Below are 13,088 nucleotides of genomic sequence, written 5' to 3' on the forward strand. Positions count from 1 at the left end.
AGGAGAATAGACAGCTGTTTTCTTCTTTCATGAAGAAATTTTAGTTTACTTGGAAATTAGGCTATTTATGAAGACGACGAAAATGAAGAAGAATCTGCTATAATCATTGGCAAATTATAGGGGTCTTTACCGATTTTTTAAAAAGTTCAAGCACTGTTAGCGTTAATCTCGCAAAGAACTTACTGTAACTAGTTATTAAACCATTGGCTTATACAGCCAGCTCACAGGTTTGAAGTCTGTTATTACATTGCCGGCTTCTGTTAATAGATGGTATGAACTGTTATATACCATTGGAAATCTGAGAAATCGATCTATTTAGTGGCGTATAACGCACTCGATTTCTGTTGATATTTTGAGAGTCATAAACAATTGTTATCGGGTTTTGTTAGGTTTATCCCCCCTCAATCCCGTCAAGAAAACACCATCCAGAAATTGTGTAGTGTACAAAGCAAGGAAGGAGAAAAGTGATACACGGTATGAGTATGAGAAATGTATAGTGGCGTTGTACATGCCTGTAATTTTTCGGGTAAAGCACACCAACAAAAACATCTAAATGAGTATTATCGTCGCTCTTCATCACTTCGATAAATAGTAAGGAAGGATTTACAAAGAATTCCTATCGGAAACGTTATGTAATTTTGCGAAAACTGTGTGAGACTAAATATTCTGACTTTCGTAAACTGAAATAATAAATATAGGGTCAACTACGGGGAAAAATATTAGTAAGTCAGTGGGTTAATAAACCACTGAAATACTCAGTGGAGCCTATTTGTATTTAAAATATATAGTCCGGTTTGGGAAGGGAGTGAGACAGGGTTGTAGCGTCTCCCCGATGTTATTCAATCTGTATATTGAGCAAGCAGTAAAGAAAACAAAAGAAAAATTCGGAGTCGGTATTAAAATCCATGGAGAAGAAATAAAAACTTTGAGGTTCACCGATGACATTGTAATTCTGTGAAACATGGACGATAAATAGTTTGGACAAGAAGAGAATAGAAGCTTTCGAAATGTGGTGCTACAGAAGAATGCTGAAGATTAGATGGGTGGATCACATAACTAATGAGGAGGTATTGAATAGAATTGGGGAGAAGAGGAGTTTGTGACACAACTTGACTATTAGAAGGGATCGGTTGGTAGGACATATTGTGAGGCATCAAGGGATCACCAGTTTAGCATTGGAGGGCAGCGTGGAGGGAGACCAAGAGATGAATAAACTAAGCAGATTCATAAGGATGTAGGTTGCAGTAAGTACTGGGAGATGAAGAAGCTTGCACAGGATAGAGTAGCGTGGAGAGCTGCATCAAACCAGTCTCAGGACTGAAGACCACAACAACAACAACAACAACAACAGTCCGGCCGGCTTTTAGAGCAAAACGTCTGGCCATGTATAACATCCAGTCCCTGTATAACGCCCAGTTCGACTTTTATACTTTTGGGCCTGGTAACCCTGTCCGGAGGCCAAAATGGTCTTGTCCAGCGAGTTTTTCCATTGTTCTCTAAATAATTGGTGTTAGTTTCTTGTAACTATGATTTATTAAACTGATAGGTCGGTAATGTTCACATATAATGATCTGGTTTTTTTTTTTGGGGGGGGGGGATTTGGTGGAACTATTACATTCTTCCTGAAGCCGCAAATATTCAATAGATGTGATTGCTTCCAATGGCTGCTCGGCATCCATGTAATAAGTCAACAACGATATTTCCGCGTATTCTGGAAAACCTCAGACGCGGTCAGTTGACGGTGATAAGCTGCGACCAGGCCTGCAGCGGGCACGAGTGCGGCCTGCAATGCGAGCCTGTCGCAGACCAGCTGGTGGCGCCAGGTGGGGTCCACATGTGTGGCGAGCGGCAGCACATGGCGATGCACGCCCCGCTACGGCTTCCCAGCTGCCCTCACCCAAGTTATCCACCACGCGTGTCAGTTTGCAGTGCCAGTGCAGCCCCCGTTCCCGCAACTGCCTCTCGCCACTGTTTGTCAGTGTCGAACCTCGACCTACGTTCAGGCCCTGTTTTCGTTCCAAATCCGACAAAGACTGTATATTTTGAACTCTCGCTCTTGATCGATTATACACGATGCTCCTTGCACAGGGCGACATGGCACATCGATTCTGACAGCCGGCACCAGTATCTGGAAGGGGAAGAGCTCTTGTCTACAAATGAGCACGGATTTAGAAAGCATCGGTAGTGTGAAGCTCAGCTTCCCCTGCTCTCACATGATATTCTGCGAATCACGGATGAAGGACCACAGGCAGATTCCATAAGCCTAGATTTCCGGAAAGTGTTTTACGTGGTGCCGCATTTGCAAAATATTAACGAAGGTCTGAGTATACGCAATAAGTTCCCAGATATGTGAGTGGCTCGAAGACTTCCTACGTGATAGATACACATAATCGCATAGACAGGATGAGCAGCAATCGCCAGATGTTTGCTGATGACACTGTGATGTGTGCCAAGACGTCCGCCTTGAGGGACTATAAGAGGATACACGTTGACTTAGAGATTCCAACTAATTTGATTTTCTACATGTAGAAAAACGTAATTTTTTCGAAAACATTTACGTAAAACAGCGATTGATCTTCACAGCTGTACTTATAAAAACAATATAGATTGCTCAGACCACATTTAATGGTGACCGGTTACAGCCCAAAGGCGGACCATCTTCAGCCCGTACTCCAAAGTTGATGCGTGAAGACAGATCCCCGGAGTAGGAACTGCAGAAGCCTCCAGTGCTGAGCTGCAGTGGAGTCTTTCTGGTACACGCAGCATAGGAGCGTAATACGAAGCAAGAAGTGGAAAAGGAGCCAGCATGTAGATATTGAGCTTTTAAGAAAAAATTCAAAAATATGAATTTAGTGCTGCTTTACTTGTCCCGCCATTTTCTGTTTCAGTTTTATAGCACGTACGCAGGACATATTTTTAAAAATGATTCTTCCAATTGCGAAAATAACGAATTGAGCTTATCGTGGCAGACAGCCATTACTACTGGCTATTGGATACCTTGCTTGACAGAGTTCCAAAAGAATTTAGGTGTATAATTTCTGTTTAAGGACGTTTTTAAAATGCATTGATTTAACTGAACTGAAATGTTGAAACGCTTTGTAATTTCACGTTCTGATGTAAAACCAAATCTATTTAATAGACAAATTATACAGAGAGACACTGAAAGTCTCGAAGAAATAACTACATTTTGATGGGACTATTACTACAGACTGTACTCTTTAATATAAGGAACAATGTGCTTTACAGCTTACACTCCAAATGAAAAATTACATTCTAACTGAGTTACCTTTTCAGTTATAAGTCTTAGCAATGTTACTTAGTTGGAGCAGTGAAAAAAAAAAACTTTTTGTCTGTGGTATGTAAATAGTAATTGACGGAAATGAAAACTGTCATACCAGTTCGATGTTTATTAAACATTGTATAGATCCAGAATGAGATTTTCACTCTGCAGTGGAGTGTGCGCTGATATGAAACTTCCTGGCAGATTAAAACTGTGTGCCGGACCGAGACTCGAACTCGGGACCTTTGCCTTTCGCGGGCAAGTGCTCTTCGAACTGAGCTATCCAAGCACGACTCACGGGCCGTCCTCACAGCTTTACTTCTGCCAGTACCTCGTCTCCTACCTTCCAGACTTTACAGAAGCTCTCCTGCGAACCATGCAGGACTAGCACTCCTCGAAGAAAGGATATTGCGGAGACATGAGTCGTGCTTGGGTAGCTCAGTTGGTAGAGCACTTGCCCGCCAAAGGCAAAGATCCCGAGTTCGAGTCTCGGTCTGGTACACAGTTTTAATCTGCCAGGAAGTTTCATTGTAGAGATGTTCATCACGTAATATGTATTAAATGATAATTTCCATTCCATTCGGAAATGACATCCGTCATCAACATCAGTATGAATTCTGACACCCTCGCCCGAAAACATTCCTGTATTTCTTGTAACATGGAAGCAAACAGCCTGTGAGTGACATCCTGATGAATTTATTACCATGTTCTAAACGCATTCTGTGTCATTTCATGACACATTAATAGGCAGAGGCTCATATGTGATTATACGCCTTCCCTTCGCGTCCCACACACGCTGTGTAAGTGACAAATCGCAGGCCAGGACAGGCCAGTCAAGGATCGACACAAGTTGTGAAGGCAGTTGTGGTGTAAACTGTCGTGTGGAGGCTTGTGTTTTTCTCTCGGAAAACGCCATTTTCTACATTTCTCATATTGTGTGTGACAACACGATTCACCATTCTCCTAACGTATTACTGTCAAATCCAATAGCTCCTCTCACCGTTGTTCCAAGAACTGCAGAGGTATGGCTCTCGAGAAACGCTGATACTTGAAATATTTCTTCAGGTCGTCTTTGGAGACATTCCATCGATCTGAACGCCACAGAGCTACGGTCGCAGGTTCGAATCCTGCGTCGGGCATGGATGTGTGTGATGTCCTTAGGTTAGTTAGGTTTAAGTAGTTCTAAGTTCTAGGGGACTGATGACCACAGATGTTAAGTCCCATAGTGCTCAGAACCATTTGAACCATTTGAACGCCACAGACAGAAGCGGGACTAATCGCTGAATAGCGCAAGATGTCACTTAATGCCCCAGTTGACTCCTGCTCGTACGTGGTATGATGTAGCCGTAAATGGCGCATACCAATCCAAGATTGCAATCCAAATTCGTGCGGTCTGTTCCCGACGGTTAGTGGCGGCAGTCTGCCCCAGTTTCAGCGAGTCCCACCCGTTTATTCGTCAGAGCGTTAGAGCTATTAGAACAATAGTGCGATCTTCTCATGGTGTAGACCTTCTGGAAGGGCCTGTGCCTGCCCTCCTTGCCTCAGTGTTGTCCTGAGCCCACCTCGCCACCACTCGTTCTGCAGCCTCGCACTGCAGCCAGCTGTCTCTGCGAAGCGTCTTTATGATGCTCCTATGTTCGTGATTACCGTGCTTTGACCATCCTTAGAAGGCCGAAAGATGTCGCTGAATTGCCCGTCGCACGTCCTCCGTGAATGCTGTGTTGCGAACTTCTCATGAAAAGGTCGAATAACGTTATACACTCCAGTACTCACACCGTTTTTCGTCTGTGCGAATAGATTCTCTCTGTACTGAAAATATGCCCCCATCAGCATCTAATTTATCAACATGTCCACCGAGCGAGGTGGCGGAGTGGTTAGCCCACTGAACTCGCATTCGGGAGGACGACGGTTCAATCCCACGTCCGGGCATCCTGATTTAGGTTTTCCGTGATTTCCCTAATTCGCTGCAGGCAAATGCCGGGATGGTTCCTTTGAAGGGACACGGCCGACTTCCTCCCTCGTCCTTCCCCAATCCGATGAGACCGATGACCTCACTGTTTGGTCTCTTCCCCCTAAAAAATGGTTCAAATGGCTCTGAGCACTATGGGACTCAACTGCTGAGGTCATTAGTCCCCTAGAACTTAGAACTAGTTAAACCTAACTAACCTAAGGACATCACAAACATCCATGCCCGAGGCAGGAGTCGAACCTGCGACCGTAGCGGTCTTGCGCTTCCAAACTGCAGCGCCTTTAACCGCACGGCCACTTCGGCCGGCTTTCCCCCTAAACAATCCAATCCTATCAACATGTCCCAAACGCATAAAAATGTTGGAATATCGATTTGAAACCGCTTAGTGAAGGTACTAACTGGTCACTTTCCATGTTGGTCTGTGAATTTTCAAAGTGTTTCTAATAAGAAGGAAAGAGCCTAAAGTGACGAAATTCTGTTTCTCGAGTGTACTGTCCAAAGTTTTCTTTTTTCTATCTTTGAGTTTCTGTCCTTTGTCAACGATTTTCAAAACTGAATTTGGTATTGCAGATGGCGGTGCAGCGGCCAACCGGCTCTGGACGAATGGATACGTGTCGCGGCCCGACGACAAGCAGTCGACGCTGTCGAGGTAAGCCTGCGCTCCCTCACGGCGCCCGTCTACTCGCCTACACTTCGCCACGTGGCACCTCTGGAGGGCTACTTGCTGCCCAACAGAAAACAAAAGCCTCGATGAATTGCTAGAGAGTCTCAGATTTATTTTGGGGAAACAACCTAGATGCGCGTAATATCGTAACTAAAAGCAACGCGTGACTGGTCGTAAAAGGAAGTGCAAATAACTGCACAAATAACCGCACTTAGGTGGTCTGTGCTTAACTTGGCTCAGAAGCAGTGACTTCTGACAATGAAATTCAAAAAACAACGAGGTACGGCGACAATGTTCTGAGTTATCACTGTAGAACTGGATGTAAACTGCCCAGCAAAGTCTATCGTAACATTACGCCGTTCAGCGTACTGATCATTTTATTGTACACAATAGCGCTTGTTACTTGAGTTTACGTACGCAGATAGGATAAATCATTCATCATCTGAAGAAATGTAAGACTGTGTCTCCAGATGTCCCGGAAACCATTTCACTCAGAGACCATTAGAAGGAGTGAAGACACGTGGGTTAGTATGGAAAGTTCAAATCGAGCACAACAGACGGTTTGGAGCGATAAAAATACATGTCTATGGTAACGTTCTGACACATTAAATTTTAATTTCCATTTGCGCAGCTAAATTACGTTGAAAACTATTTTTTTAGTGATCGGACTTGTGCCAAAGGCTTTTCTAATTATCTTCTTCCTGTTGGGATTAGCGTGTCTAAAAACGCCCAAAAAAAGTTTCCGGGAAATTTTAATTGGCTCATGTGCATAAAATAAACGTTTCATTGTCTTCACAACTTCATGCTCTAACACCGGGAATACTGGTTACCTAAATGTCACGCCGTTTTAGTAGTGTTTTCAGTCTTTTGAAAGAGTATCCCGAGTTATGACGAAATTTTATCAATCCTCAGAAAGGTACCAGTATTTATTAGTCTGTATCTTCCGTTGAAAAATTAAATTAGGTGATTTGTTTGCTTTTTTTGAGCATTTTATTAACAATGAAACCATGATAATTCTTGCACATGGTTTGTATGAAATAATGACCAATATAAATAACTCTTCGACTACTGTAGCTGGAATCCGCACAGAGAAAGCGTGTAATGATATGGGACTCAGAGCAGGTTCGTGGTTGGCTTTAAACAGAGCCCAGGCGTGCCAAGTATGAGCGACGTCCTCTGAATGACGATCTTAGTGATAGATACAGCATGAAGGGCTTCACGTGACAACGGAGGTCAATGTGTTGTCTGCAGGCGATTGTGTGAGAAACCCCCCACGCCTCATCCAAATGGAGTTACATAATCAAGTTACAAGGGTCATTTCTCACTTTTCCAGAATGTCAGCTTGGGAAATGTTGGGTACGGTGAGAGTGGAAAAGGGCGTACTTAGAACGAGATGGAAAGCATTTTGAAAATTCTCACAGTAGAGCAAAAACAGACCGACGTGTTATTTTGTAACAATGTATGAACTATTTACAGTTTAAAAACACAAATTCTTACTTCTAAGAATACGCTGGTTATTCGAAACAGAAATTTCAAAGAAAAGTTTTTGTATGAAAACGCTAAAAGACCTACAAAATTTACGTTTCTGTGACTAAGCGTTATTCAACTAGCAAGTGCCGGAAAAATTGTTATGTCGCTAATCAATCGGTGCAATATTTAAAATGTTATTCCGACTGACAACTGTTCCACACAGATTTTGGGCGATTTTCTATTCCGAAATTTGGAAGTTAACCATTTTAGCTCCAGTTTCAAGGAAATGGAAAATTCACATTCATTTTATTTTTAATCAGCTTGCCTAATACGCATCATTTTATCCCTAAAAAATATTCGCTATTATCAGGGAATGTGGTCGATATGGTCCATCCGACAGACCGTAGTGTAGAGAATGGTGGTAATCGTCTTCGCCAGAAAGCCTCACTTTAGTTTGTATAACAACAATGATCTAGTGCAAGCAAGACGGTACAGAAATGAACACTTTACATTATCGAGCCTTGTTCAGGGCGAACTTTTGGAAGGATGGTTTGTCAAGCTGCTTGGCACCATGGACAACCGCGGTTAATGTGAACTGCGGGAGCTCTCAAAATCGATTGGAAGCCGTACCCCTAATTGTGCACACCAGTCTACCTGTGTACCAACATCGTAGCACACTCTAACACAAGCAAGGGACGGATGGTGGTCTATTTCGAGGCTACACTTCGTTCAATGCGCCTTCGTTACTTATGCTCTCGTATTCCTTAACCGAACATGCAATATTATATACTGTAAACATTTGATTTCTTAGGTACTTCGTACTCCAGTTCTTATCTGCTCTTAGTAGATGAACAGTCGGATCTGTTTTTCTCCGCACCACATAGTTGAGTAATGTTCATATGTACACTCAACTCTCAGTTACGTAATTGTTTTATTCAGAATAAATGTACAAAATATGAATATAGTTTTCACACTACAGGAAAGGGCAATAAGAACAATAACCAAAAATAGTAAGCAGACTCACTATAAAGATATATTCGAAGCGCTGCGGATTTCAACTGCATCGTCTGAGTACGTTTACCACACATTTTGAGACGTCAAGGGATCACCAATGGAGGGAAGTGAGAGAGATAAAAATTGTGTAGGGAGACCAAGAGATGAGTACGGTAAGCAGGTTCGCATGGTTGTAGGTGGCAGTAATCATTCGGAGATGAAAAAGCCTGCGCAGGATAGAGTAACGTTGAGAACTGCATCAAAAAAGTCTTCAGACCAAAGAACGCAACAACAATACTAATCAGTTATGGACATGAGAACTAAACCTTGTTCATTACTGCCCAAATAACTCTGTCCTTGGGTGTGGAACAAGGTCTGCATCGTAATTACATTTACCAAGAAATTCAAAACAGCGTTTCGTGCCAAGGAAAGAAACAATACAGTAACTTGCCAAAGGATATTAAAGAGATTAGAAAGACAAATATACCTAAGAAGACAATTGAAAAGTACCTGTTAAGCATTATGTTCTATGCAGCGAAGGTTTACTTAGGTAGCACAGAGTCTGTTTTTGTTAAGGAATGTAACACAAGTAAATAATAATAAGAAAATATATGTCATTTCACAACACACATTCACACTGCAGTGTTTTCGTTATTAAAGAACATCTTCTAAAAACCATGACCTGCACTTGAAATGTTAAGTTGCCAAATCAGCATTCGGGCTTATAACCCATTGTCAATGGCATCTGATACACAGTAAGAAACAGCTGTATATACATCAGTTTCTAAAATATGACAACTGTACATATAATAGCAGAAATATAAGTTTACTTACGTAGTGTATCTGTGTATTCGCGACATGCGTGTCAGCCCATACGATATCACATAGTATACAGTTCGTATGTTATTGCTGCCAAATCTTAGGCAGTGACAATTCTTGATCATTTCTGACGTAATTGTCATGAAGTGTAAACATGGAACTGATAGACCAAAGAGTCTATATTGCCTGTCTTTTGTTGTTTCTAAGATCATATTTATATACGTCTGTGATATGCACTGGTGTTGAAGAAATTGATGTATATGCAGTTGTTTGTTCCTCTCTGTCAAATGCCACTGATGGTGAGTTATACACTCGAATACAGGTTCAGGAAAAAAAATAGCACCACGCATTCAAATTTTTAAAATGTTCTCTATTTACTGGAAAATCTTATACAAAAGCTTTGCTGTGGATAATGTTAACGTCTGATCCTTCTTTTGAGCTCAATATCTTACTCACTATGAAGCAATGATGACTCAGTTTTCCGGGATAGAAAATGGGAAGTTACAATACACGTAATGCTAATTAAAAATCTTCATCATGCTCCTGATGTCAGCGGATAGTGTAGTGTTACACTATGAAATAATGCGTGTACAGTGTCTATCACGTGTTGTGTGATCAGTACTGAGAAACGAATGAACGGTGTAACACTAGCTTTTTACATTATTTAATAACTTGCTTGTAAGAATGTATAAACGAAATAGTATCGGATATTAGGGATAAACGGAATGTAGCTGCACTGTTTTAAACAAATTGGCCTTGTATTCGGGAGAGAGGAGGCTCGAGTCCCCGTCCAAACGTGCCGATTTAGGCTTCCGCGGTTTCACTAATTTACTTCAAACAAATGCGAGGATGCTTTCTGCAGCTTGGGTACGGCCGAATACGTGTCTCATCCTAGACATGTGAGTGGATAAATGCCAGTATACAGGCAAGGAAATTCAATAAATAATGTCCAAGAATTATTTTCTCAGAACATGTTAATTCTTAAAAGGGAGAAGTTGGTAACAATATTAATCAACATTTATTTTACATGTACTATTTTTCTATATCATACCTTACTCCAGCGTTGTGTAAAAGCACGTATTTCCTAATGGTAAAAATTCACAATGATGACTCCAGGTTTCGTCACTTGTGAGATCTCCCCATTGGCCACAAATTGCTCCAAGAGTTCAGAGGAAATGATTTTCTTTGAATCTTGTGGTTGTTGCGAGCACTCGTCGAACATATCTTGAGCACAGTTTTGAACATCCAAGAGTCACTGGAGTCCTAGCTACTGCAAACGTACTTCCAGTGCTCACAGGCAGCTGTGAAGCTAAACGTCGTGTTGTGACTGGCCAGTCTGCACGAATAGTCGCACCCGCGCGACTCGCCTTGTCCGTAGCGACGGCTGCGATGGGACGTCCTCTACGTGGCCGGTCGTGGAGCTCTGTTTCTGCTTCCTGACGATTTAACTCTCTTTATCTACCACCCGACAGTACTCCTAACAACAACACCATTACCACACACTGCACACAAACGATTATGGATGTTGACCACGGTTTAATTTTTTCGCAACCAAGAATTCAAGTATAGCAAGTAACGAGTGTCTTGCCCAGACGTTATTTTGATGGTTCACCACGACTCTACCGTCTGCAGGAATTGTTCGAAACTTTGCACAAGTGCAGAAGAAACTTCACATTTGAAGCATGTAAAGGGACGTTTTCTTATATTTATTAACAGATGTAACAATAAAAATAATGGGCCATTATTTATTGAACAACCTTCGTATATGGAATAATATTTTGTTCCGAAGTTGCAACGCCACGGCATGTCCAGTATTATTGTAAAAATGATCCACAGATGAACTGAAAGTACTACTGCTATTACACTCATGCTCATAAATTAAGGATAATTGCAAAATGTGGTGCCACACAGCGTGGCACTACACAAAACTGGCGCTAATAGCATAGGCACATAGGGAACACCCACGACACGGATCTGTAAGTCCACGGAATTAGTGACAAGTTGAGAAAGCCATCCCGAAACACATGTGCTACAAAACGCCACTGTTTCCAGCGAATGTTCCCCGACATCAGTATGGGATATGATCACCATCCACACGTACACAGGCTGCACAACCGGTTGGCACACTCTGGATCAGGTGGTCGAGCAGCTGCTGGGGTATAGCCTCCCATTCTTGCACCAGTGCCCGGCGGAGCTCCTGAAGTGTCGTAGGGGTTTGAAGACGTGCAGCGATACGTCGACCGGGCGTACCCCAGACGTGCTCGATGAGCTTTAGGTCTGTAGAACAGCAAGGCCACTCAATTCGCCTGTTTCAAGGTACTCCTCCACCATGGCAGCTCGGTGGGGCCGTGCGTTATCATCCATCAGGAGGATGGCGGGGCCCACTGCATCCCTGAAAAGGTGGACATACTGGTGCAAAATGACGTCCCGATACACCTGACCTGTTTAGTTCCTCTGTCAAAGACATGCAGGGGTGTACGTGCAGCAATCATAATCCCACCCAACACCATCGAACCACGATCTCCATACAGGTCCCTTTCGAGGGCATTAAGGGGTTGGTATCTGGTTCCTGGTTCACGCCAGATGAAAGCTCGGCGACAATCACTGTTCAGACTATACCTGGACTCGTCCGTGAACATAACCTGGTACCACTGTTCCAATGACCATGTACTGTGTTCTTGACACCAGGCTTTACGGGCTCTCCTGTGACCAGGGGTCAGTGTAATGCACTTTGCAGGCCTCCGGGTGAATAAACCATGTCTGTTCAGTCGCCTGTAGACAGTGTGTCTGGAGACAACTGTTCCAGTGGCTGCGGTAAGGTCCCGAGCAAGGCTACCTGCAGTACTCCGTGGCCGTCTGCGGGCACTGATGGTCAGGTATCGGTTTTCTTGTGGTGTTGTACACTGTGGACGTCCCGTACTGTAGCGCCTGGACACATTTCCTGTCTGCTGGAATCGTTGCCATAATCGTGAGATCACACTTTGTGGCACACGGAGGGCCCGTGCTATGACCTGCTGTGTTTGACCAGCCTCCAGTCTCCCTAGTATTCTCTCCCCCATAACGTCATCAATATGTGTTCTTTGAGCCATTTTCAACACACAGTTACCATTAGCACGTCTGAAAACGTCTGCACACTTACTCGCTGCACCGTACTCTGACACGCACCAACACACCTCTGCGTACGTGGATTGCTGCCGGCGACGCAGTGTGACGACCGCAGGTCAAATGCACCGCATGGTCATACCACGAGGTGATTTAAATCCGCAAACCGTCCACCAGGGCTTTGTTTTACCATGTATCAGTATTATCCTTAATTTATGAGCATGAGTGTAAATGGGGCAACCAATGAAAAGGAAGCAGATGGAAAAAAGTAAGTAAACTGTTTAATATTTCAAAAATAATCACTCTACTTGTTACTAAATTTACCCAACTGTGAGACAAGACGGTCAATTCCTTTGTAGAAAAATGTTGGAATCTTCTTACGGAACCATGACTGTACCCGGCATGGACTTCTTCGCCCGAAACAAATCGACGGTCACGAATGTCTTTCTTCAGGTCTCCAAAAACATGGAAATCGCATGGGGAGAGATCAGAACTGTATGGAGAATAAGTAGGGGCCTCACTGTGAAATTTCTACAGCGTACACTGAACAACCTTGACAACATGTGGACTCGCCTGAGTACAATCATGGTTCTGAAGCAAACCGCAAACGTTTTTCCGTGAAGGCATTGACTGTCTTGTCTCACAGTGGGGTAAATGTGTTACTTTTGAAACAATCAAAACTCTTCTTACTTTTTCCACCTATGTAATTTTCAGTTGACTAACCATTATACTACTACTACTACTAGTACTACTACTACTACTAGTAGTAGTAGTAGTAGTAGCAGTAGTAG

At 43.0% G+C, this 13,088-nt stretch overlaps 1 protein-coding gene across 1 annotated transcript in view; it reads left to right on the forward strand.

The window, feature by feature from the left end:
* The window catches only part of LOC126236351 (calpain-9-like), a 1,155,357-nt gene that overhangs the window by 564,891 nt on the left and 577,378 nt on the right, over nucleotides 1-13,088 (forward strand). The window contains exon 2 of the mRNA XM_049945582.1: nucleotides 5,820-5,898. Within this exon, the coding sequence (XP_049801539.1) occupies nucleotides 5,820-5,898 (79 nt within the window). The remainder of the gene's footprint in view (nucleotides 1-5,819; nucleotides 5,899-13,088) is intronic.

The sequence above is a fragment of the Schistocerca nitens genome, chromosome 2, assembly GCF_023898315.1.
Source record: "Schistocerca nitens isolate TAMUIC-IGC-003100 chromosome 2, iqSchNite1.1, whole genome shotgun sequence".
Classification (NCBI taxonomy): domain Eukaryota; kingdom Metazoa; phylum Arthropoda; class Insecta; order Orthoptera; family Acrididae; genus Schistocerca; species Schistocerca nitens.